Consider the following 25754-nt stretch of genomic DNA (forward strand, 5'->3'; position numbering starts at 1 on the left):
GAAGCTATGAGCAGAAATTAGGTCAAGCCAAACAAGGCCTACATGCACACTAGGAATTTCCTTCATATGAGGGAAATAAACAGATGTACCAGTGCGTAACTTCAGGACAAATACCAGCTTGTTGAACTATTTTGAAAATGATCATTTGAATTACTTTCATCCTACTGCCTGTCCTGGGGTATGGCATACACACATAATCCTCTTTCATGGTAAAAACTATTGAGCACAACTGAGCAGCCACAAGAGAGGAGGTGTGACAATGGTCTGTCATTCCTGAGGAGTAATTTAACTGTGAATTAAAGTTGATTCATTGTAACAGATGAAGCAGTGAATTCTCCAGATAATTTTATGTAACCTTATATTACAGCAAGAGAAACTGGGAAATAGAGGGCAGATGCCTTCATTGAATAGGAAATTTAGCATCTCGGTTACTTCCTCAAAATGCCTTCCTTCCTCCCCTGTATCAGCTTTACACAGTGTGTTTCACGTGTAACAAGCTGCTCTCCATCCAGCATTGACTTTGTACAAGTAATGTATCAGATGATCTCTCAGAGAGCAATTGATCAACCAGTTACATGTACACAAATAGAAATTTATGTATAAACACACACGTGCACATACATACACACACATCAACAGAACTAAGAAACTGATTGTGTGTGATACCAGTGTATTTTGTCTGTGTGATTTCTTCGCTATTTTCTTTGAAGAATAATGTCAGTGTTTACTACGGCAGAGCCCAAGGCCAGGCTCCTCATTTCACTTACAAAGTCTACAGACAATTTTTCACATGAAGTACAACAGATGGAGCCATTCTCTATATTAAAAAAAAAAAAAGCCAACACCAAAACCAAACAAGCCTCCCCCCAAAACTACTGGAGTTTTCATTACAGAATCTTATTCCTGGTATAGCTGAGCATCCCTGTGACCTCGGCACATTTTTGTCTTTCATGTGAAATAAAAGCTGAGCTGCCAAAATTGAGAGGTTTTATACTTTTGCACTAGCCAAATCTTCACTATTCCTTGCTTGTAATCCTGCCCTCCTCCCTGTCTGCACTGGGTCAGTACCTGAGTGAGAGTACTTTGCCGAGTGCTCCAGAATAAGGAACAGCTAGGAGTGGAAGGAATATTTCAGCACTCAAGGATATATTTACCTCTAAGTCACAGACAGATCATTATGGGAGGCAATTTACATTTATAATGGTAATAGCTATGACCTGGTGACTTGACCAAAAATTTGTGAAAACTGAGCTCTAGCTCTCCTTCACCACCAACACACAGGATAAACTTAGACAAGTAATTTCTGACTTTAATCCTAGTTACAAGAATTGCCAACAACCTGTAACTCACCCTAAAATCCCCAGGTTGGAAGGGTCAAGCACCTTTGAAAACAGACCTTCTTACCTCTCTGCCTTGGTCTTCTCACCTATGAAATAGTAACATTTTCCATGCCCTGCAAAGGGCTCTGAAGCCCATGGAAAGAAAACCCTACATAAATAGAAAGAACAAGTATGATATTATGAAAAATTAGTCCAAATAAAGAAAGAGTTTCATTCTTTAAAAATAAACAAATGCAGGAAAGGCATAATTCCAGGAATGAGGCTAGTTGGAAAGACAAACATTCTGCATGGAGGAAGAAACAAGAACATCCACTGCATGTAAGTGCAAGGGATTTTAATTTATTAAAAGGATCAAGTGCTCTTCAGGTAATTCAGCAACCTTGCAGCTCAAGGATATTTCTACCTGCTTGAGGGTAGAAAGGCTTTGCAGAGGGATCTGGACCGGCTGGATCGATGGGCTGAGGCCAATGGGATGAGGTTCAACAAGGCCAAGTGCCGGGTCCTGCACTTGGGTCACAACAACCCCATGCAGCGATACAAGCTTGGGGCAGAGTGGCTGGAGAGCTGCCTGGCAGTAAAGGTCCTGGGAGTGTTGGTTGACTGTCAGCTGAACATGAGCCAGCAGTGTGCCCAGGTGGCCAAGAAGGCCAATAGCATCCTGGCCTGTATCAAGAACAGCGTGGTGAGTATGACTCGGGAGGTGATCGTCCTCCTGTACTCGGCACTGCTGAGGCCCCACCTTAAGTACTGTGTCCAGTTTTGGGCCCCTTACCACAAAAATGACATGGAGGTCCTGGAACAGGTGCAGAGAAAGGCAATGAAACTGGTGAGGGGTCTGGAGAGTAAGTCTTATGAGGAGTGGCTGAGGGAGCTGGGGTTGTTCAGCCTGGAGAAAAGGAGGCTGAGGGGAGACCTTATCGCTCTCTACAACTACCTGAAAGGAGGTTGTAGAGAGGCAGGGGTCGGTCTCTTCTTCCAAGTCACAGGTGATAGGACAAAAAGAAATGGCCTCAAGTTGTGCCAGGGGAGGTTCAGATTGGATATTAGGAAAAATTTTTACACTGAAAGCATTATTAAGCATTGGAACAGGCTGCCCAGGGAAGTGGTTGAGGCACCATCCCTGGGGGTATTCAAAAGACGAGCTGACATGGTACTTAGTCACATGGTTTAGTGATAGTTTTTATCAGAGTTAGGTTGATGGTTGGACTAGATGATCTTAAAGGTCCCTTCCAACCTAGACAATTCTATGATTCTATGATTCTATACGCCAACAGCCAAGGGAACAATTCAGCTCTGGGTTCTCTGTTAGACTGAGCAAAAAGAATAATCCAGCAGCCATGGAAAGGAAAAAGCAAAGGCAAAAAAAAAGACATATCTTGAAGTTAAAATTTTAAGTGATACCAGAGATCATGAAGTTGGCTTTGAGCATGGGTAAAGCTTAACACAGATGCCAGCACACAACTGATAGATTAAACTGCAATTTTATTGCAATAGGTTTGCAAAACAAGCTTACTCAGCAGTCACTGCATGGATGTAAACAGTTCCCTGTAGCCAATAGCTGGGGACCTATAAAAAGGGAACCCAGTCCACTGAATCTTCTGCTACAAAATACTTCCTTGGAAACATTTTTCAAGGTTTTTCTGGCTTTTTTGCCAATCAGTCAGGCTGAAGGCTGGTGTCCTTACTCCTCCCAGCAAAATTTTTCTCCCTTTAAGTCCACAAATATTGGTGAACAACAATCTCCCATAACATGGTCTCCTTTTTGCTGGTTTCCTCATCACAAGGTAGGAAGGTAGGCAAGCAGGGGAAGGAGTCCCTGCATCTGAAAAGTCAGAGGGAAAGTAGCTGATTCCTGCATGAGCCAAAGCTGCTGAACTCTTTGCTCTCCCGCTGTTGCTCACTTAAGCTTTTTTTTCCCCTCACCACTCTCTCTCCCCCATCCAATGGAGCCAGTGACTTGAAGGTTGCTTCATCCCTCCTGTACCTAGGCCAGACAGAAGATTTACTAGATAACCAAGTGACAGCATTATCACTGGAGACTATGAGGAAGGCTGGCGAGAAAGCTGAAGATCTCACTTTTTCCTGTATTTATATTTTAAAGAAGTGGAGAGGCAAAGAATGATCAGAAACAGGGAGAAGGAAACATAAACAGAAAAAAAGCGCAGCTAAATTTCAGAGTCTTCAGCATGAAGTGCTGAGAGACCACAAGAGCCACTGAATTCATCTGATAGGCAGGAAAGAACAAGAGATTGGGGAACTTCTGCAAAGATGGCAGGAAATTAGAGGTTTCACTAAAGATAATGCTGAAAAAGCAGTTAATAAAAAATAGCCTCACAGGTAAAACAACTTAAAGAAAAAACAATGTGTGCTGGAGCAAGTGAAACAACAAAATAAAAATTAGAGTTTAGGAAACCTTTATGTTTGGATAGGCAGAAGCTGAGTGAGCCATGCGAAGGTAGTGTCAGAAGTATAAAGGAGATGTAGGCATGCCGAAAGGCACAGTACTATTGTGGCAGAACTGATCACGGCAGAATCTCACTAGAATTTTGATTGTCCTTCTGATTTTCATTCCAGACACTGCTTCTAGGTAAACTGCCCTTCAAAAAGTTACTTTGAAACTGGAATCGACAAACACAGATAATGGTGCCACATATAATATTCACTCACGAGACAAACTCATGCAGATAGATACAGTGAATTTAGTCTCTTTGGAGTTTCTAGTCAGAACTCAGACTTTTTCAGTTTGCATCTCAGATCCAAGGTTATTTCTTCATGAAGTAAAATGGAGAAAAACCATCTTCACTACTTTTGAGCTATTCATGGGTTAAAGCAATGTATATATTTAACCAGAAAGTTTATAGAAGCCTAAAAGATGGTGATTGGAAATCTCAGGTTTGCTTTGCCTCGTATAGCTTAAGGAGACGCAGCATAACCTCATGTCCAACTGCTAAACAACTCCCACAGTCACACGTATCTCTGTCAGTGTAGAAACAGAGGCTGACAGAGTTGTAGGAGGACAAGGAGGTGTAGTCAGTGAGGCTGCAGGTGCAGCGGGTCATGGCCACTAACTAGACCTGGTTTCTTACCCCTCGCTTGCCTCGGGTAGGTACCAAGATCTTCTCATGAAGATCCCTCACACAACATGATACAGGCTATTTTTAATACCACGTTGGTGCTGTTTCCACTATCAGAAAATACTTGGGACAGGACACCTCATCCATTTGGGTGCCCATTAGAACCATAGCATTGTTTAGGTTGGAAAAGACCCTTCGGATCATCAAGTCCAACTGCAAACCTAACACTGCCAACTCCGCCACTAAACCATGTCCCTACGCACCAGATTTACGCATCTTTTAAATACCTCCAGGGATGGTGACTCAACCGCTTCTCAGGGCAGCCTGTTCCTATGCTTGACAACCCTTTTGATGAAGAAATTTTTCCTAATATCCAATCTAAACCTACCCAGGCACAACCTGAGGCCGTTTCCTGTTGTCCTTATGAAATGCTTGGCACACCACCACCACCGCCACCATGCCCCTTCATTCAACACTGAGGACAAGGAAACCACAAACGAGGATGGGGATCAGGAAGCGCTTTCGCAGCTTTCCGCCCAGACTTCCTTCACAACAACCATCGACGACCGAGGGGAGGGGCGAGGCGGGTAAAAGAAAGCGAAACAAGGGGCAGAAACCGCTTCCCGTGAGGGCGGGGAAGGAAGGGGCGCTTCGCCAAGGGCAGTCCCCGGCCGCCGGCGAGGCGCAGCCCCTCCTCCGGACGAAGCAGCCCCTCCCACTCAGGCCGCGGCCCGAGGGCCCTAACGGACACGGCCCTAACGGGCACGGCCCCCCGCATCGCATCGCAACGCAGCGCAGCGCGCGGCAAAGCGCCGGTCCGCGCGCCGGGGGCGGAGCCAGCCCCGCGCCGCGGCGCCCCCTCCGCCATTTCCCTCGTCCTGAGAGAGGAGGTTGCTGGTTATGAGGTACGGCTGGGAGGGTGTCGGCAGTGTCCCCTCGTTTTTCCCTTAGCGGGTTGCTGCCCGCGGTGCGGGGGCGAGGGCGGGGGCTCGCGTCTATGGTGGGGCCGTTGGAGCTGCGGGAGCTCAGGTAGAGGGGCTGGAGCGAGGTCTGCGGCGGCCCCAGACAGCCTCAGGGCCCGGGCTGGCCCCTCTCGGTGTGCCCCTCCTCTCCTTCGGCCAGGGCAGGCGTCCGTGGGCGTCAGGTCTGGCTTCCCGAGCTCTGGTCGGCTGCTGGGATTTCCTAGAAAGGTTCCTGTTTTCTGTCAGCGCTTTGCTGGGAGCGTTGTGGGGGCTGGCAGTTAGGTCGAAAGCCGTGTCCCCGCAGAACGTTTTGGCGTAATACCAGCTGAATCGCACATAAACGCAGCGGCTTGTTTAGGTCGTTTCTTTGGCGGTGTCACTGAATGCAAAATTGACCCCAGCGATAGTCTGCGAAGTGCGTTGTAGCTGGTCGCGATGCAGGTAATTGTGTAGCTCAAGGCCGGAATTTTGTAAGGAAAGATACGCGATGGTAGACTCTTGACAGAGCTTGTGGCAAGCGCCGTTTCCTTGTTCCCCTTGCTGTGCTGGAGCGGCGCAGGGCAGCCCAGGAGTCTGTTGGTATGTTTCAACACTGCATGTTCCACGCTGGTTCCTCGAGGGGCACGTCCGGCTTAGAAGGAGCGCTGCTGGCAGTGTATGGAAAAACGGGCTTCTGGTGAATGGACGTGGAGTATTAAGGTTACATGATTTTATATCCTTCAAAGCGCTTGTCCAAAATCTTCCGGCAAAGTCAGAAATGGTGCATGGGTATAATGTAACAGCCCCACAGTACGATCACCTAGTTCACATGGTTTCAGTAGTAAAGTTGATCCGTACATTGTATTACCTGTGTAGGTTTTTGAACACTTCTCTGCCTGAAACATCTCTTGTCATGTCTGTCTCTCTCAATATTCAGATAAGTAGATTTCTATAAATAAATACACCATCTGCTTGTTTCAAAGAATAGGGTATGTTTTTTGCTCTATCGATATGGAGCTTTTCTGAAATACAGGCCAGTGACTTTAAAAACTTCAAAACTTGCTTTTTATTTCTGAGTGGGAGCAAATACAAAACCAGCCTGAACTCCAGTTAAAAATGAGCTGTCTTTGAGGATGATGTGGAAGTGTGAAGCTGAGTTTTGATAGTGCTGGGGGCTTCAGGCAGCTCCCAGGGGGGTTACTGTGAACCCAGGCTGATGAGGTGAGTGAGGGCTGGACTGACTCCATGGTTTTTTTCCAGGGATTGCTGAAGCTCTGAAGAGGAGGAGTAACAAAAGTTAATCAGAGTTCTGACAGAAATGCTTTTCCCCTGGAATTTCACTGGCATTGATAGATCTGCAGAGAACATCCAGATTTAGACAACCTGCAAACTTGGAGATAAACCTGTTTTATCACATTTTTCTTAGATATTCTAAGGTTCTAAATGCGTAACTTGGCTTTGAATATGCATATTGTAAGATAAACATGTTCAGTGTACAGAGCCATGCACGAGTCACTTCGTATTCCAAGACTGGGATAGTTGTTATTCATGACAGCATGAACAACAAGGATCAAAGGTAGGCAAATACATCTGTTGCATAATACTATATATGCAGGGCTTTGAACACGTCTTGTGATAATTTGCAAGGATTAAGACATAAAGGAATATTTTGCTAAGTGAATTCAGGATCTTCTAAACTTTCCCCTTAAGAGAAAATTTTGAACAGTCTGAAAAATCAGATCCTGCAGGTGTAACTGTTCTTTAAAGCGACTGTGAAAGTAACGTGCTTTGGCTTTAGGTTTCTGTGTGACTTCTGAACAAAGCTGGTAACCTTGTTGAATACTTTTTTCCTACTTGTGGAATCTGTAAATTTGATCTGAATGAGAAAGTCAGTCAAATTATTTTATCTTCTGTCACACCCACTAGTGCCAAAACTAAATGGACATGATAGATATGTATTACTTTATCACTGATATTGGCAAACTAGAAAGCAATTAACTTAAAGATTTTGTCACAAGTAAATCTTTCTTACCTTCTTACCCATAATTTTTAATTTTGATTGAAAAGAGGAAGACTGCTATTTTGTATCTCCTAAATTTTCCTCATGCTTGAATGAGTTAATAAAATAAACCAAACTGAAATGAAAAGAACGTTCTCTTCGTCTGTGGAATTATGATTATCAGTTGCATAGATACAGGTTCTCAACATTTATCCAGTGACTTCTATAATTATGCTAAAACTTTGATCAGAGCAAGATTTACATCTCAGATGAGGGTTTTAAATTTTCAACTGTTTTGTTTTGCAGAGAAACTAACTTGTGTTTAAAAATATTTTTAAATTTAGAAATAATATATTTATATTAAATCTGGGGGAGAAGATTCTCTGGAAATAGTTATACCCTTGCCCAGCCATTTATAGATTCACAGTTGTTCCATAGTACTTTGCCTGTCATTCAGAATCAGATCCTGCAAATATTAATGCTATGAGGATAATGAGTAAAATAATAACATTGAGGAGAGGGAATACCTTAATAGATTTTGTGTATTAAAAAGTTGTAACATAAACTTCATCACTTCCTTATAATTAATAATTTTATAATTAGGTTTTTTTCTAACCTTCATCTTGATCTACCCTCTTTCTGGAAACATTTCGTAAAACAATGATGAGTTCTTGTAATATTTCAAAGAAAGCCGAGCAATGTTTATTTTCATTGTATTTAATAAGTTGGAGTAAGTGGCATAGAATTTTCAGATGCTATCTTCATGCATAATTAATGCAAATAATCATACAATGCTTACTGTATTTATTTAAAATGGTAAGAGCCCTTTCCATGTGAAAAAAGGAAAGTGCTAATGTCATAAAATTGCCTGAGGATAACCTGAGGATCTTTGCCTCGCTTTCTCCCCCCCCCCAGTAGCAGTAACAGTTTCAAGACCAATGCCTTCCCCCAAACATTGAAGAGGTTAAAATAACTTTGTACATAGACCTCGCTTTACCTGCAAGTAATTTACTAAAATAATTTGCTGAATGTGATTGTTTTTAATGTCTTTTCAGGTACAGAAGCAAAATGTTTATTTTGCAGTCAGTAGGTTATATTTCTTAATCACTCTGGAAACACTGATGGGTGGACCAATGTATTTTTATCAACTTGGTAAGTTGCCTGTACCTTTATATTGTAAGAGGAGTAGTACTGCTAGTTTTTCACTAATGCTCCTTCTGAGTTACTGAAGTAAAATACCATTGTCTTGCAGAGCTCTCCCTGGAATAATTCACAGAATTAAGAATATAGTGTATTATATTCAACATACTCTATTCTATACATAAACCATGATTATCCCATGAGGAAGAAATGCTTTGAAACAGCATTCTGCATTCTGCCTCTCTAAGCATCCGGTGAACTCTTAGTTGGATGTGTTGTTTTTCATTTCTTGTTCTAATTTTTTTCAACAAACATTTTTTGTTCACTGAGCTGTAGTTGTAGTGGGGAAACTGTTTGATAGGATCATGTAATTCTGTAAAAAGGATCAGATGGTAAAGAAGATTCCCCATTCAGTTTACAGCCCATCTTTATTTCTCCAGTCTGAAGTTACCCAGTTATTTCATCTAAGATTGTTGTTTTATTTTCTTTTCTGTCTCTCTTATATAAGAGTGTAACTGACAAAATTTTGCAACTCTCCAGCTATCTTTGCGAAACATGTTTGTTGAAACAAAGTTCTGAGGCAATTTGAACTCTAGATGAACAGGGTTTGATTTTGACAGGGGAGAGGCATTTAAAAATCACAAATATGGACAGAATAGAAAAACATTTTTGTCAACAGGAAATATATCAGCAAGATAGCTGACACACGTGAGCTGGCTGGCATAACAGAGAATGGCAAAAGACTATTTGCATCTCCTAATTCAAAGAGCTTGCTCCAAGGAAGTGTGTCATTACTCAAGTTGGTACCCTGACACTGTGTTTCTAAAATGGGAATAGCCTTAATTTGCTAAAGGCTGTGTGCCTGTTGAGAGAAGGGAGAATTCCTGCCACAAATGATTACGAATCTGAGCTTGCATTCAGGTAAAGAGTAATAACTGTTAAAGTATTGCTTTGTTATTCATATCCCCTGGATTTTTTTTCTGGATAGGTGATCTGTTACTACATGGCAAGAAATCAATTGTTCTGCCTTCAGCTGCACTTCCCTAAGGGGGCGTTTATTGTTCAGTAATAATGTAGAAGAATAAGTGCAGAAGGAAGACGTAGACGTACAAGAGAGGATGTCTGTGGTTTGAATGGCAAAATGAAGCTTGAGAGAGATGAGTTTTCTGTCTTGTGGAAACAAATTTGCTGATTGTGCATCTCAAGTGAGCTGCTTAATATCTTTGCAACTGATTTCAGAAGGGATGCTGGGAGCATAGTTTAATATTTGTGAGACGGGTGTCCGAAGAGCCAGACTTATAAGAGACTAGACTAAGTATCAATCCCAAATGATTTCAACAAACTTAGGTGCCCAAGTGCGCTTGTGTGTGCTTCTGTGTGCCACTGCTAATTAAAGGGCAATTTTTTAAGACAATTCTCTGCAGCCATAAAGATTCTGTGGAGATTTCTCTTTAATTAATTGAGTAGGAAATCTTTCCTTTCCCCTTCCTTACTCTCTGCAAAAGTAGACAAGGTTCATAAAATAACTGCATTTAATCCACTAGGAAATTCTCCCAGTGTGTCTGGGACAGGACAGTTCCCACTGACCCACTTCTATTCTGAATCCCCTCTAATTTGCCAAGAATGTGTATTCTGGTACTATGGGTCACATAGTTGGGGGTTAGACCAGATGACCTCCAGAGGTGCCTTCCAGCCACAGCCACTCTGTGATGGTCCTGTCTACATTATTTGTAGATCTCCATAAAAATGGTTTTAATTTTTTATAAGGTATGTCCCAGAATTCTTTTCTCTTTTCATGATCGTTCTTACTGTGGTGCATCTTGTTCCTGCGTAAAGTAGTTCTGTTACACTATTTGTCATAGTGTGGCACCTGAGAACCTCAGTTGTGGACCAGAGTGCTACTGTGTTAGTTGCTGTACAAATATGAAGTCAAAGACATTGCTCATGCTACAGAAGCTACCATGCTAAGTGAGATAAGGAGAATAAAATAACACGTTAAGGCAGTGTTAATCAGCACAGTTCAACAGAGGTATCAGGCCAGTGGTGCTTTGGGTATTGTCATAGTTGGGTAGAGGGTTTAGATGCCAAGACAAGAAAGAGTTCATGAAGAACAGTTTTAGGGAAAATAATGAAGTAATTTTGCAAATATTTCCAGGGAGTTCATCTAAAGCATGAGAAAAAGCATGCATGTTTGAAATTAAACTAATAACTTATTTGGCCAACTGAGTATGGGAGTTAGCATCTCAGTAAGAGGACAGGCCACAAACCCTTTTAAAATAAGGACAGGAAGTTCGTATTTGCACTTAGAAAGCAGAAGGGAGCTAAAGGATCTTGAGAAAAAAATTAGGAGCATCAGAACAATAATTTCAAGAATGTCTTGAAGTGCCATGCTGAAAAGATATGAATGATGCAAGACTGGGTTGGTCAAGGAAAAGAATTCTGGATACAGTGACAATCTGGATGAATGAACAGTCTCTTAGGGAGGTTATACAAGAAGATGTGGGGACTCCTAGAATGTTAGGATTTGCAAGGAGGCTGGGTTCAAGAGATTATCTAGACAGTAGGCCTGACTGACAGGTTGAATGTGGCCAGAGAAGAAGTGTTGCAGCGTCTGTTGGTGGGTTTTTTTTCTTTTCTTTTGAAGGCAGAGAATAGAATGCTGCAGAGTTTCCCACAGGGAAATGTTACAGAAACAGGACACAAAATAGAGAGGGAGTTACGAAATAAAGCCTGAAGTAGGGAGTTACAGGAGTTAGCTGACTGAAGACAGTGACTAATATACCAAAGTTGTTAAAACTACAGCCTTGAGTACTCCCCACGTTTAGCAGAGGACATCTGTGAAAAAGACTGAATAATGTTCATCAAGCAGTAATAGCATCTTTTCCCAGACCAGTTTTAAGATTCTTGTTGGGACTTAAAACTGTGTTTAATAGAGTGAAATATAGTCAGAATCCTCTAAGAGAATATTTGATAAGAATATCTTAAGTATGTTTATTCACACTGTGTCTTAAACCTCATCTGGCAGGGATCAGCATAAGCCTGAACCACGGTGTAGTTATCAATGAACTAGCTCCTAGGAGCCTTAGAATTAATGACAGAGGTTGGAAGGGGACATCCTATACTCTGGGGAAGGAGGGCAGGGTAGAGGAAGGTAGTAGGAAGATGATGTGAAAGAAACCTTTACACTGAGGGATACTGAGTCTTGTCTCTAATTGTTGCAAATAATTATTGCCAATAGTAAGCTAATTGTCAGATATTGTAAACATACAAATGTATTAATACATAGCTTCATTTTCCAGCGTACCTCAGCATTCTGTCTATAGCTTGTTGCAGCTTGCCTGGTAAGCGTTTTTATTGTCTTTCAAATGCTTTTTCTAACACAGTATCATTTTAGAACTTTGTGGTTTTTTGAAGAAAGAACTTAATAGAAATATAGTACACGAGGACTGTCCTTTGCATTGTTGTTTCTATTGTGCTGAACTCTGTTGTATGGTTGCTTTATTTTAGAGGAAATATTGGACTGCTCTAATTCAGTTTATTGACTAGAATTGTTGCAATCTCACATTTACCATCCATATTGGTGGGTTCTTTGTTTTTATGGATTTTTTTCCTTTTCTAGAAAAAGTTCTGGGAGAGCCACCTCACAACCTACAAATGGAATCTCACAATTTTCAGCATATTTTGTCTTGGCAGGCAAAAACTGATCCAACTGTGCTAACATACTATCGTGTACTGTATAGTGATCGCAGGCAAGTCTTATTTTATAAGACAGAAATTTTACTTTTAATGTTTATCAACTCAAAATACTAAGGCTGGGGTTTTCTTGTTTGTTTGTCTGTTTTTCCCCTCAGAAATTCTCCCACCCCCTCACCCCAATGCTTTCTTATAACAGAGAACCTGGATAGATTATCTTGAATTTTTTTTTAACTTATCTTGATTTACAGGAACTGGATGGCTGCTAAACAATGTTCAAATATTACACAACTCTCCTGTAATCTGACAGATGATTTTGAAGATATTCATGCTGAGTATTTAGCATTGGTTCAGAGCTTCACAGGAACCAAAGTATTCAATTCTTCTGTACTTGATTTTGAGCCACTTACTGACAGTAAGTTGTCTGTCTGCACTTGCTCATTTTAGTAGTTTTTTCTTGTAGCTGATGTATAAATGATATTCTGCTAGCTTTACAGTAAGATACTCCAAATTAACTTGGTCAGTAGCTTATTCGTTTACTTAAGAGAACATGAATTTGTATATAATGTATCACATATCAGTTACAAGACATAGAATATATAGATAGCTTTCTAAAATTAGTGGCTACGTTAGTTCTGATAAATGGATGGGGCTCTAGTTTTGAAATAATATATACATAAATATAGAGGAGATAGCCTTGTGTCAAGCATTGACCAACACAGAGTAAAAAAATCTTTAAGTGCATAGGATACATAACTTTAAAAAAACCCAACCACGTTGGTTTTATGTCTTCAAGTAGTCAGTGATAAAGAGTTAAAGAAATACCATGTCTGCACTAGGTGTAAGTGAAGAGATTTACTTGTTTGATCATCAACCTGCTCTTTTCCCTTTCCTTGCGGAAAGAAGATGCTTATTAGCTGTGACACCTTCTAGGGCCAGAGGTGGCTTCACCCTTAGTTGTGCTTAGTATTCAGTTTTGAAGTAACAGAAACAGATTGAGGAAGAATTGGAGGACTATGGAGGAGATACAGGTCATGTTACCTCTGAATTCAGCACAGAGGTAGCTGCTGCGTGTCCATTTGTAGTCTTAGAAATTATGGAAAATTGGAGGGGATGGGGAGAATAACCACAAGGATAACTGAAGAATTTCAGAACATCCCTCTGAGGTGGAGGCCTTCAGTCTTTCCACAGTTAGCTTAATAAAGAGAAGGATTGGAAACTGCACTTACGACTAGTTAATGATGATGGCAGGCTCCTTCAGTCTTGTAAACAAAGTATAACAGCATGCCCTAACTGGAAGCTGAAGCTAGATAAATTTTAGCAAGAAACAAGAGGCATATTTTGAACTGACCACTGGAACAAACTGTCAGGTGCTATGACTGATTTTCCATCACTGGCAACTTGTAAGTTGAAATTGGACGTTTTGCTAATAGTTCTCTAGTTCAAACTTGAATGAAGTCATGTTTCTCAGGGCATGGGACTTACATGAACCCTGTAGTTTTTTTCTTGGTTTACAGTGCCTGAATAGGAAGGAATCAATATTCTGAGATATTTCCCTACTGAGTGTAGTTGATATCTACCTTCAAATACCATGGAATCTCACTCCTGTTGACAGATGGATTTGAGCAAAGGCAGAAAGGCTTCATAACAAAGAGCCGGGAGAACAGCTGCACTTGACTGTAACCAGCTTTAAGCTAATGTTTATTTATAATTTAAAAGATGAGAAAGGAGTAAGTGTGCAACCACTTGACTAGGACGTGCTTTCCTCTTTGAGAGCAGGTGAAAGCTCGCATTTGTTCTAAGTATTAAACTTTTTTTTTTTTTTTGCTTTTTTTTGTTTTCTACCCTGTTTCGGGAACGGAAGTAGTTAGCAAATGTATATTGCTTTTTTAAAATTTTGCAGAGGTTGGCAAACCAGTCTCCACCTTGATCAAAGTGTACATGCTTCTGGAAAAGACAAAATGCAAACTCTTAAGTTTTCATGGGTTTTTGCCCCACAACCACAGACATGAAGGGTTATGGAGATAGTTTGTTTTTACACTATTTTCCAACATTCCTACTTCTTTCCCATGTTGGAGAAAAGATCTTAGGCTTGATTCAGTACGGATGTTCCTCTGACCTTGATGGATGTGTAGATTTTGGAGAGAGGAGACAATTAGTGTGCATGGCTCTTCAAACACATGCATGTTCTGAGGACCTGAACCTGAGAGATTACTTTGAACCAAATGAAAGTCTCACAGAAGTGTAAATGTTTCCCTAAGTTGTCAGTAGAGTTTTTAGCCTTCAGAGCTCAGCTGTCAAGCTTAGACCTATAGCCATTCTTGCTATAGGATGAATATATAGAATGAATATGTGCAGGGCTACACACCACTGCATTTCTACAGGGAGTGACTAGAAGATGATGATGAGCAAAAAAGTAATCAGCTTTTTCTATACATTAACCTCAGCTCTCCTCTCAAATAGATAAAAAGGTCACATCTCTGTGGAGCTGAAGCAAAGCCTCTGTCACTTTTCTGCTTCTTCCCTCCCTTGCACTGCCTTCTGTTTCTAAAATCTAGTCGTGGGAAAAGATCATTTGACCGTGGAACTTAAATGTTGCAAGGGCTTGTAGATTTACAACAGTGATACATTCCGGAATTGGATTAGTCAGCTATATATCCATTGCTGGAATAGAATTGGTACTGAATACATAGTGTATATTTTTTCCTTCAGTTTTTTTTCTCTTTCTTTTCAATAGCATTCCTAGGACCACCAGAAGTTAATATCAGTTCCTGTCTAAACTGCATAAAAGTCACCATAAAGTTGCCAGCCTCTCACTTAAGAAAAAATGAAAGTCTATGGTCTTTAATTGATATATATGAAGAGCTTGATTATGGTATAACACTGAAAACACTCGATGGAGAGCATACGGTAAAGAACTTTTTGTTTTATCGGTGTGTTAGAAGAGAAATACAGAAAGCATAGAATGGCTCAGATGTTTAGCAGATTCACAGAAGCAAATGTGTCAATAGAAGATGCTTAGAAGAAAACAAAGAGAATGACCAGCGTAATCTTGGCTTCCTTTTACTGCAGAATAGCAGACCTAGAAGAGGAATACTAGTTGTCCTGTATCCTTACTTGAAATAAAGCACAGGGCACTGGCTCAAGTAATTATTCTCTGGGGAGATGAAGGGAAAGACAGTTTAGCAGAAACTATTGTCAGCTTTATGAACAGCTGATGGGAAAATATGTTCAGAAAGCAGTTCAGTATTCTTCTGTCAAACTGGAAAAATATATCCAGTTAGTTTCTGAAACAACCTATTCTAGGTCTGGTACTTTTTAATTGGGAGAGGAGGGTTTGCATGCTGAAATAGAGAGGTAGATAGGAATGACTAGAACTTGAAATGACAGGCTGGGCAGATGGGGAGGGAGTATTGCCCTCTATGTCAATGACCAGCTGGGCCGGAGAGCTTATGGGTCAGGATTAAAGGGAGCACAGGGGCAGGTGATGTTACAATAGGGGTCTGCTACAGACCACCAGATCAGAGTGACAGGGAGGATGAGGCCCTCTATATAGACAGATAGGAACACCATCATGCTCACACACCCTGGTCCTCATGGGGGACTTCAACCATCCTGATATCTGTTGGAAGGATAACACAGCAGGGCACAAGAAATCCAGGAGGTTCTTGGAATGCATTGATGATAACTTTCTTCTCCAAATGATCAAGAAGCCAACAAGGAAAGGAGCCGTGCTGTATCTCATCCTTACCAACAAGGAGGGACTGGTGGGTAGTATCAGGTTCAAAGGTAGCCTCAGCTGCAGTGATCACGAAATGGTAGAATTCAAGATTCATAGGGCAGCGAGGAGGGTGTGCAGCAAGCTTGCTATCCTGAACTTCAGAAGAGCAGACTTTGGTCTCCTGAGAGATCTGATTGGCAGGGTAGTGTGGGAAAAAGAACCGGAGGGGAGAGGGGCCCAAGAAAGCTGGTTGGTATTTAAGGATCACCTCCTCCAAGCTCAGGAGAGGTGTATCCCAAAAAAGAAGTCGTCAGGCAAAATAGCCAGCAGGCCTGCATGCATGAACAAGGAACTGGTGGACAAGCTCAGGACCAAAAAAGAGGCCTATAGAGGGTGGAAGCAGGGACGGGTAGACTGGGCAGAATATAGAGAAACTGTCCAAGTGGCCAGGAACCAGATCAGGCAAGCGAAAGCCCAGGCAGAACTAAATCTAGCCAGGGACATGAAAGACAATAGGAAAAACTTCTATAGATGTGTCAGGGATAAAGGCAAGACTAGGGAAGTTGTGGGCTCTCTCCAGAAGGGAACGGGAGACCTGGCCACCCAGGATATGGATAAGACTGAGCTACTGAACAACTTTTTTGCCTCAGTCTTCACCAGCAAGGGCTCTAACCACACTGCCTAAGTCACAGAAGCCAAAAATAAGGGCTCTGTGAATGGGAACTGCCCACAGTACAAGAAGATCAGGTTCGAGACCTCTTAAAGAACCTTGAAGGTGCATAAGTCCATGAGACCTGACAAAATCCACCCACAGGTCCTGAGGGAGCTGGCGGACAGAGTTGCTAAGCTGCTTTCCATCGTATTTGAGAAATTGTGGCAATCTGGTGAAGTTCCTGCTGACTGGAAAAAGGGGAACATAACCCCAATATTCAAAAAAGGCAAAAAAGAAGACCCAGGGAATTATAGACCAGTCAGTCTCACCTCTGTGCCTGGCAAGATCATGGAGCAGATCCTCCTGGAATCTGTGCTAAGGCACATGGAAAATAAGGAGGTGATTGGAGACAGCCAACATGGCTTCACCAAGGGCAAATCGTGCCTGGCAAATTTGGCGGCCTTTTGTGATACTGCCACAGGCTTGGTGGACAAGGGCAGAGCAACAGACGTCATCTAGCTGGACTTATGCAAAGCGTTTGACACTGTCCCACACGACATCCTGGTCTCAAAATTGGAAAGTCATGGGTTCAATGGATGGACCACTCGGTGGATAAGGAACTGGCTGAATGGCCACACTCAAAGGGTTGTGGTCAATGGCTCAATGTCCAAGTGGCGGCCAGTGACGAGTGGAGTTCCTCCGGGGTCGGTACTGGGACCAGTGCTACTTAACATCTTTGTCGAAGACATGGGCAGTGGGATAGAGTGCACCCTCAGCAAGTTTGCTGATGACAACAAGCTCAGTGGCGCGGTCGACACGCTGGAGGGAAGGGATGCAATCCAGAGGGACCTGGACAGGCTTGAGAGATGGGCTTGTGCAAATCGCATGAAGTTCAACCAAGCCAAGTGCAGGGTCCTGCACCTGGGTCATGGCAATCCCAGGCACAAATACAGGTTGGGCGGAGAATGGCTGGAGAGCAGCCCTGAGGAGGAGGACTTGAGAGTGCTCATGGATGAGAAGCTCAACATGAGCCAGCAGTGCGCACTGGCAGCCCAGAAAGCCAACCGCATCCTGGGCTGCATCAAGAGAAGTGTGGCCAGCAGGTCGCAGGAGGTGATTCTACTCCTCTATTCTGCGCTTGTGAGACCCCACCTGGAGTACTGTGTCCAGCTTTGGAGTCCTCAACACAGGAAGGACATGGACCTGTTGGAACGGGTCCAGCGGAGGGCCACAAAGACGATCAGAGGGATGGAGCACCTCTCCTATGAAGACAGGCTGAGAGGGCTGGGGTTGTTCAGCCTGGAGAAGAGAAGGCTCCAGGGAAACCTCATAGCAGGCTTCCAATATCTGAAGGGAGCCTACAGGAGAGCCGGAGAGGGACTCTTTGTCAGGAAGTGTAGTGACAGGACAAGGGGTAATGGTTTTAAATTGGAAGAGGGGAGATTCAGATTAGATATTAGGAGGAAATTCTTTCCTGTGAGGGTGGTGAGGCACTGGAACAGGTTGCCCAGGGAAGTTGTGGATGCCCCATCCCTGGAAGTGTTTAAGGCCAGGCTGGATGGGGCTTTGAGCAACCTGGTCTAGTGGAGGTGTCCCTGCCCATGGCAGGGGGATTGGAACTTGATGATCTTTGAGGTCCCTTCCAACTCTAACCATTCTATGATTTTATGATCCTCACAAAATGGAGAAATAATCTTAAAATAATAGGAGATAATTCAATAAGGACCAATGTAAAGCATCACAGTTAAGAATAATTGTCTGTGTAATAAGCAGAGTGGTAACAGCTACACAGGCAGCATTTTTGCCAGAATGGATGAGAGCATTCTATAGTATTGCAAACTAAACATGAGTCACATGTTGCTGAGTCACTAAAAAAAACCCATATTTTTACGTATTCAGTATTTGTAAAGCGCACCTCCGCCTCACCAGTCTGGGGTTCAGAAAAGGCATGGACTAGTTGAGCAGGATCCAAGAAGGAACAATGAGGACTGTGTGGGATCCTGACACATGAATTGTGAGGAAATGCTGGTATAATAAGGGACTGCTTAGTGTAAGCACGCAAAACACAGTTAGAGGCCAGAGTCTCTGAATATGTAAACATTTACTACAGGAAAAGAGGAAATAAACCATTCACTGTGACCAAAACCAGTGAAGTGAAATTGGCAGTTGTGCAGACTTTAGGTTAAACATCAAGAGAGACATTAATACTTGGGCTGGCAGAGCACTGAAATAAATTGCCGAACAAAAGCATGGATTGCCTGTATTGGAAGTTTTGAACAGCGGGTCAGACAGGTACCTGTTGCGAATTTAATCTGTCTAACTCATTCTGCCATGAGTCACAGAAGAAGGACCACAACTTGGCCTTCCGTGGACATTTTTCCCCTAATTTCTGAATCAGAATATCACTTGCTGTTTCAAATCTGTAGCATCTATGTGAGGCTACTCCAATGGGACATATAGTGACCAACAGTTGGAGACAGAAGGTAGTTTATCTTTGGTAATACAATATTTCACAAACAGGCGTAAGGGAGGCATCTTGACATCAGCTAGAACTAGAGATGAAGCAGTTGTCTAGGTAAACAGCTGAGTTACTGTGTCAGTTTTTGCATTTCTCTGAAATAGCCATAATGTTTTATCAGTGGCTGGGGAGCTCTTTTTAGGCAAATAGCTGACTTTATAACATTGTCTTTCATGACAGAGGCCATGGAAGAAAACCACTGAAGAAATTTTTAGTACTGTCATTGAAGAATTGTATCCAAATAGAAATTACTGTGTGTCTGTTATGGTTGCTGCATCTTCAAACAAAAATTCCATCCCATCAGCCTGGAAATGTGTAACTACAGACTCTGTAGCTCAACAAGGTAACTGTGATGTGGTGCAGGATAGGATTTTCTGAGTTGATTATGTGTGTTTTCTTTTTGCATAGGAAGATTTTCAAGTCAGTCCTAAACCTAATAAGAAAGTACCTTCTGAGTGATAAATGTTGTGGGGATTTATAAGTGAAATCTAAAAACCTTTTAGAAAAAAAAAAAAACACTTTGGGGCTACAAATCTATTGTTTATCCTGTGAGCCATACAAATCTCCAGTAACTGCATAAATGGTTATCAAAGACAGTGTAATTTCTTTTTTAATTCCTGAACCTAATTTGGGATTTGATCTTGTTTTGACCTCCAGAGGTCCCTTCTAACTGAAATTATTCTGTTATTCTAAGTAGCTATTCTGAATGTGAAATATGAAATGTGGTCATTGGAAGCTTCATTCATGTGTGTTTATTTGTTTGTTTTTTTTCACTTGCAGATTATTATACAGCTGCAGTTGCAGCTGCTATATGTTTTTCACTGATCTTAGCTAGTGCCCTGAAATGTATGCATGCAGGAGGTTATATTCTTCAAACAAACTCACTTCCACATACTTTGGTATGTAATAATTCTCATATTTAACCTTTCTGGTTGGGAGAACAAAGTTTACCACCTGAAATTTCTAATCCTGTGTATTAGGCACAAGTTACGTCAGTGCATGTAATGTTTTAATTTGTAGTTTACCTACGTCAAAGATAGTCTATAGGCTGCTAGATCTTGTCTGTCTGCAGAGCAAATACTTGTCTTTTTCAAAACCGTTTCTTGCTACTTATGTGACAAGTTACTAACAGAGATGTAATCATCCCACCCTGCTCAGCACTTGTGAGGCCACACTCAGAGTACTGTGTCCAGTTCTGGACCTCACAGCACAAGGACAATGCAGGCAGACTGGAGAGGGTCCAGAGGAGGGCGACAAAGATGTCAAAGGGCTGGAGAACCTGCCCTGTGAGGAAAGACTGAAGGAGTTAGGTCTTTTCTCCCTGGAGAAGAGATGGCTCAAAGGGGTACCTCATTACAGTATTTCCATACTTAAAGAGAGTCTACAAATAGGACAGAGGCTTTCAAGACAAGGGACAGTGGGTACAAGTTGTACCATGAGAGTTTTGATGTCAATATAAGAATTTTTTTACAGTGAGAACAATCAGTCACTGGAACAACCTCACCAAGGATGTGGTGGAGTCCCCATCACTGGAGGTTTTCAATACGTGATTGGACAGGGTGGTAGATAATGTCATCTAGGCTTCCTCTCTCATGAAAGGTTGGACCAGATGATCTTTTGAGGTCCCTTCTAGCCTGGGCTGTTCACAGAATTGTGAAGTTAGTGGGGCCAGGCAGTAGTGAAGGGGAAACCACCCACAAAATATCTTTAAATGAACTCTTTATGGTACACAAAAGCAGGCTAGATCCTCCAGCAGAGCACCCAGTGTAGGACAACTAGCCCCTTGCCCTTTGAAAGTTACCTTATATGTAAATCCTTCCTGCAGCAGACAAATTTATTCTACTATCCGAGCCAGGGCAATAACTCCAAAACAAAACACCTGCTCCTGTTCTTAGGTGGAATGCATAGGGAGAAGACCTGTTCTCCACCAAGAAGAATGCTCCGAAAACATTCGGGAGCTATGTGTATCCATTGCTCCTTAGCAAATTAGTTTCTGGCACCTTTTGCCTCCATTATTTCACCCTGAAGTATTGTAGTCCTCTCTAAGAACAAAACCAATTACGCCTATGATATTTCTTTTTTTTCCAATTTATTACACTGAAGATCAGAGCATTCCCTGAAGATTCAAAGGTAGTTTAGCCAGGTCCCTTGTTGCTGGAGTTTAAAGGCATTTTGAGAGATTCTACAACTGAAAGCAAATATTTTAAACTTGCCTTCAAGGTCTTTTCTTTATCATCTTTCCGTAGGAAAGCAAGCTGAAAAGACAAAAGGTAGCTTTAAGACCCAGTTGGGTATGGGCATATTGTTCCTGTAGTGATGCATAAAAATGGTCTAGTTGGGAGTTTTGGTCTCATTGTCCCCAAAAGACAGGCCAGCTATTTAGGCACACCTGGAGAAGAAAAGAGTCATGTTAGTGCTCTAAGATTTCTTTTTTTCTATAGTTGTGCTTCATGGTTATTGTCCACAAAAGGAATCGGGGACAGCATGTTGGAAATACTAAAAGTAACAGTTCAGCAGCCTGGTAAGAGCAAGATCTGAATGGTTGTTGGAAATGATCTCACACACAACAAATAAGAACTTAATCTCAGTTCACCTCAGCAAGGCGACAAAAGGACAGACCATCAAAGACCTTCATAGAAATGAGACGCTGCTTTGAGGAAGCAGTCTTTAAAGCATGTTGTTTCTCAAGAAACTTGAGTCTGCTTTGTAACATCAATGGTAGCTTCTCAGGCAAAGGAAAAAAATCTTATTTACTGAAATCAGATATATTTTTCAGGTCCCCAACTTCCAGTTTCACGTGTGTCTCATAGCATAGATTGGGATGCAGATATGTGTGGATATGTCTTTGCCAAAAAAGTACCCTAGTTTTTAGTTCCAGAACTCTTACTAGCAAGTTCAGGATCACTTCTCTGGGTAGCTTGATGTCTGTCAGTCTTCTCCAGTCTCAGTAATGATTTATTACTGTATTCTGTTATAAACAGGCATTAGTGAAAAGGATGCCTGATAGTAGAACACTTAGTAGGGGGAAAAAAAAGGATATTTATATGCAAGTAATACCTGCCAGAATCTAGACCTGGCATAGTATCATAGAAACTAACTTGGGGACCAGGCTGTCATAATCTACCTGAATATTGGAGTTGGATGAAAACAAAAAGCAAAGGAAAAGAAAAGAAACAATGTAGCTCTGGAAGAAAACATACTTGGAGTAGGAGTAGGGGGAGCGGATGGGCGGGTTCACAAGGCAAAGCAGTACCTGCATCACCTTCCAAATGCTAAAGTATTCTCGGTAGTCACATGTAGAATCATAGAATGGTTTGGGTTGGAAGGGACCTTAAAGACCATCCAGTCCCACCCCCCTGCCATGGGCAGGGACACCTCCCATTAGACCAGGTTACTCAAAGCCCCATCCAGCCTGGCCTTGAACACTTCCAGGGATAAGGCATCCACAGCTTCTCTGGGCAACCTGTTCCAGTGCCTCACCACCTTCACAGGAAAGAATTTCTTCCTAATACCTCATCTAAATCTACCCTCTTTCACTGTAAAACTGTTACCCCTCGTCCTATCACTACAATCCCTGATGAAGAGTCCCTCCCCGTCTTTCCTTTAGGCCCCATTTAAATACTGTTTAAGTACTATTTTGAATAAAATAATCTTTCTTCGACTTTTTCTGTGAGCAAGTGTCATGTTTTAGCACTTGAGGAAGCCAGTCCCGAGTCAACTGATTTTTTATTTTAATAGAAGGAACTGAACTACCACTAAATTTCAAGCAAAAATAATGAGATTCCTGAGACTTGTTTCTGTCCATCTTCACTTCGTTTTGGTTTTTTTTTTTTTTTTAATAGTCTGACTTCTTTTACATTTAATTATATGGTGGTTTTCAGCATAAATATTTTCCTTTTTTTATAAACTTAGCCAGAGCAGATTGGTATCAAATTTTCTAAGGCTTTTTTTCCTCATGTTTATGTCCTTTGCTGTGTCATTACCTTCATGTCTCTAGGACTGCTGAACATGACTTTGCCAAGCAGTGTTTAAGGTTAATTTTTTTTATTGTCAGCATTTCCTCCCAATGCTTTGAATATTCAGTAATCCTCAGAAGGATCCTCAGAGTTAAATGGAGAAAATGGAACTTGGGATGTTATACGGTTCATCACTTCAAATGGTACATTTCTAAGGGGCATGAAATTTGATCTTCCATGTAAGGCTTCTCTTCTGCATGGTAACTACAAGAGCTAATAAGAGAGTTGCAAGGCTCACCTCAGGTTTCAGATGTACTTCTAAAGTGAGATTTTATTCTCAGGAAGGTATTTTTAAAATTAGAGTTAAAGCATTTCATACCTGCCGCTGCTTGGACAGCCTCAAAGAAATGACACTAGTGCCAATGATGTGTGCCTTGATTTGTAGTGAAGGCTGTCATATTTACAGGAATGGAGAAGAGGGAGCAATCCTAAATGCCTTGAATTCTGCAGAAAAAGCCCGAAATGTGGCATAGAAGGAATCATTTGACTGGCGACCTTATGATTGGGGTTATTTTTTTTGATCTTTTTCTCTGCATGTGTACAAATCTGGCTGATCTTTTTTTTTTTTTTTTTTAATTCACTTTACTCTTTCAGATATTCATCAGGAAGTTAGCCTATTCATCTTGGAGTCTGAAATCTGAAGAGATAGCCTCTGTAGAGGTTATTTACAAAGAGGTTAAAAAAAAGGCAAAGGATTCCAGTGGTGGCGTCAGTGATGAAGATGACAGCGATGACAGTGACAGCGATGCCATAAGTAATCATGACTACACGAGGCGTGATATCATAAGTAGAGTACTTCATTCCTCTGGTACGCCACATACATTCGTGCAGTACTCTACAAATAGTACATGTGACAGCAGCAGCAGCAGCCAGGCAAGTGAACATCCAGACATTGACCCAGAAGATTTTGAAGAGCACGAGATGGACATTGAAGAAGACAAAGACACAAGTAGTGAGTTACTTAATCCTTTCTCCGAGGTAAACTGTAACTATTCCTCTAGGCGAAGGAGCAGTGCTTGCTTTACCATTAACTTAAAAACTGTGCAGTTGGGAGCCTCTGAAGAGAACGTGGATAGTTCTGCAGCTCTACTTTCTTCCCGAGAAGATGCAGTTGAGTGTCAGTGTACTCATGCTTTTGGAGCAAAACCCCTGGATGGCACCGAAAATACGCAGAAACCACTCTGTCGCAAGAGCTCTCAGGAATGGCAAATGTCCTCTCATTCTTCTGATGAAAGCGACTCATCAGATTCAGATACGGACCAAAAAACTGAATACATAAGAAGATGAATAAATGAGGACCACTATTATTTTATAACATAAAAATTTATATTGTCCAACTTTATTTCTGGACTCAACGTACTTATCTTGTCTTTTTATTTTTTTTAACATTCTTTGAGTATATACCTGAACACTGAAAATATGCAACACTCATTTTTAACAAATATTTCTCGGATCTCTCCAGGAATGATTCCGGATGGGTTATCCACAGAGAAACAGAAATGACAGTTCAGATGCAGCAGAAAGAGTAGTTACTTCATTTTGCAGTTTGATACTAAATTATACCTTTTAGTTGTTATAAAGCAACTTTTAACTCAAGTGAGAAATTGGTTTGTAGTAGAGGGAGTTGTGAGTGGCCAGTCTCTCAACCAGACCACTTTTTTAATTTGAAAGGACTCTGCTATTATTCTTTAGCTCTGTTGATGGATTACTCTGAGACCTGTTTTGCTGGATGGATTGCTGTATTCAAGTCAGTGAACTGATTTCTACATTTTGCAGAGAAAGCTGATGAAGGGAAATAATGGGGACAGAGATAACAATACTCAACGGAGAAAAGAATTCTTGCTGTGAATCAAGACGTCACATGTACCTTTTTTTACTTTATATATCATCTTGTGCAATTATTGAATACTGCACTTTTTAAAAATCTTTTTATGTCATTTAAAAGTGTATGGTTATACTTCAGCATTTCTGCTTCATAAAGGCAATTTTTTTCATATCCCATTCTGAATTTTTACTGTGGCTCCTAACATGCCTTTAAAAAGCTGCGCGAGTTAGCCTGCTAAGAATTTAGTCTTTATGGGAAGGCTTTTGGGTATCACCTAGCTGCAAAAACAACCTTTTTCACCCTTGTATTGATCTGCTTAGGTACTTTTCTGCCCACAACTAGTTTCTGGCTGCCGCGGGTGGCAGTCATTCTTTTGGTCGGGATAGCCAAGAGTCGTTTCTGAGGTGCTGGAATATATTCAGCTGCCACGCTGCTGTTAAGAGCTAAGTAGGTGTCAGTACCTGACAGCTGGGATCTTGACAAGTTAGTTATCTGCAGATTTATGCATCCATAGAATTAGTGGGTGACACTTCCTCTCCTAGTGACCCTGTGCTGCTCTGCTGTTTGTATGGCGGTGGTGGCATGCACACCTCTGCCGTGGCAGAAGCCGGGGGCATCACTCACATGAAAGTGAAGGTGCTGAGACGGTGCCCGTCCCGGGGAAGGGCAAACCTGCCTCGTTTAATAACAGGAGGTGATAGATGGGGCAGAAACAAATGTATTAAACCCCCACAACGAACTGGTATTTTCAGTTGGCAACAGTAATAGCTTTGAGAAAGGACCCTTTTTACTCTGTGAATAATAAAACTGCTCCCTTCCCCCAAGTTTATGCTGG

At 41.7% G+C, this 25754-nt stretch overlaps 1 protein-coding gene across 1 annotated transcript; it reads left to right on the forward strand.

The window, feature by feature from the left end:
* Window positions 1–5112: 5112 nt before the first annotated feature.
* IFNAR2 (interferon alpha and beta receptor subunit 2) lies at window positions 5113–25094 on the forward strand. The gene is made up of 10 exons (XM_074152494.1): window positions 5113–5319; window positions 6616–6931; window positions 8410–8506; window positions 11794–11835; window positions 12114–12243; window positions 12439–12602; window positions 14925–15097; window positions 19259–19421; window positions 19859–19977; window positions 23689–25094. Exons 3-10 carry the CDS (start codon window positions 8476–8478, stop codon window positions 24379–24381), a joined length of 1515 nt encoding a protein of 504 aa, XP_074008595.1. The 5' UTR covers window positions 5113–5319; window positions 6616–6931; window positions 8410–8475; the 3' UTR covers window positions 24382–25094.
* The last annotated feature ends 660 nt before the right edge of the window (window positions 25095–25754 follow it).

Source organism: Numenius arquata, chromosome 1 (assembly GCF_964106895.1).
Source record: "Numenius arquata chromosome 1, bNumArq3.hap1.1, whole genome shotgun sequence".
Lineage (NCBI taxonomy): Eukaryota > Metazoa > Chordata > Aves > Charadriiformes > Scolopacidae > Numenius > Numenius arquata.

What these genes read in the sequence shown, in the direction of transcription:
- IFNAR2 (XM_074152494.1), top strand. Translation starts at nt 8,476, where the DNA reads ATGGGTGGACCAATGTATTTTTATCAACTTG. An exon ending in GTACTGTATAGTGATCGCAG is followed by an intron (nt 12,244 to 12,438) that starts GCAAGTCTTATT and finishes CTTGATTTACAG; the next exon opens with GAACTGGATGGCTGCTAAAC. An exon ending in TTTTGAGCCACTTACTGACA is followed by an intron (nt 12,603 to 14,924) that starts GTAAGTTGTCTG and finishes TCTTTTCAATAG; the next exon opens with CATTCCTAGGACCACCAGAA.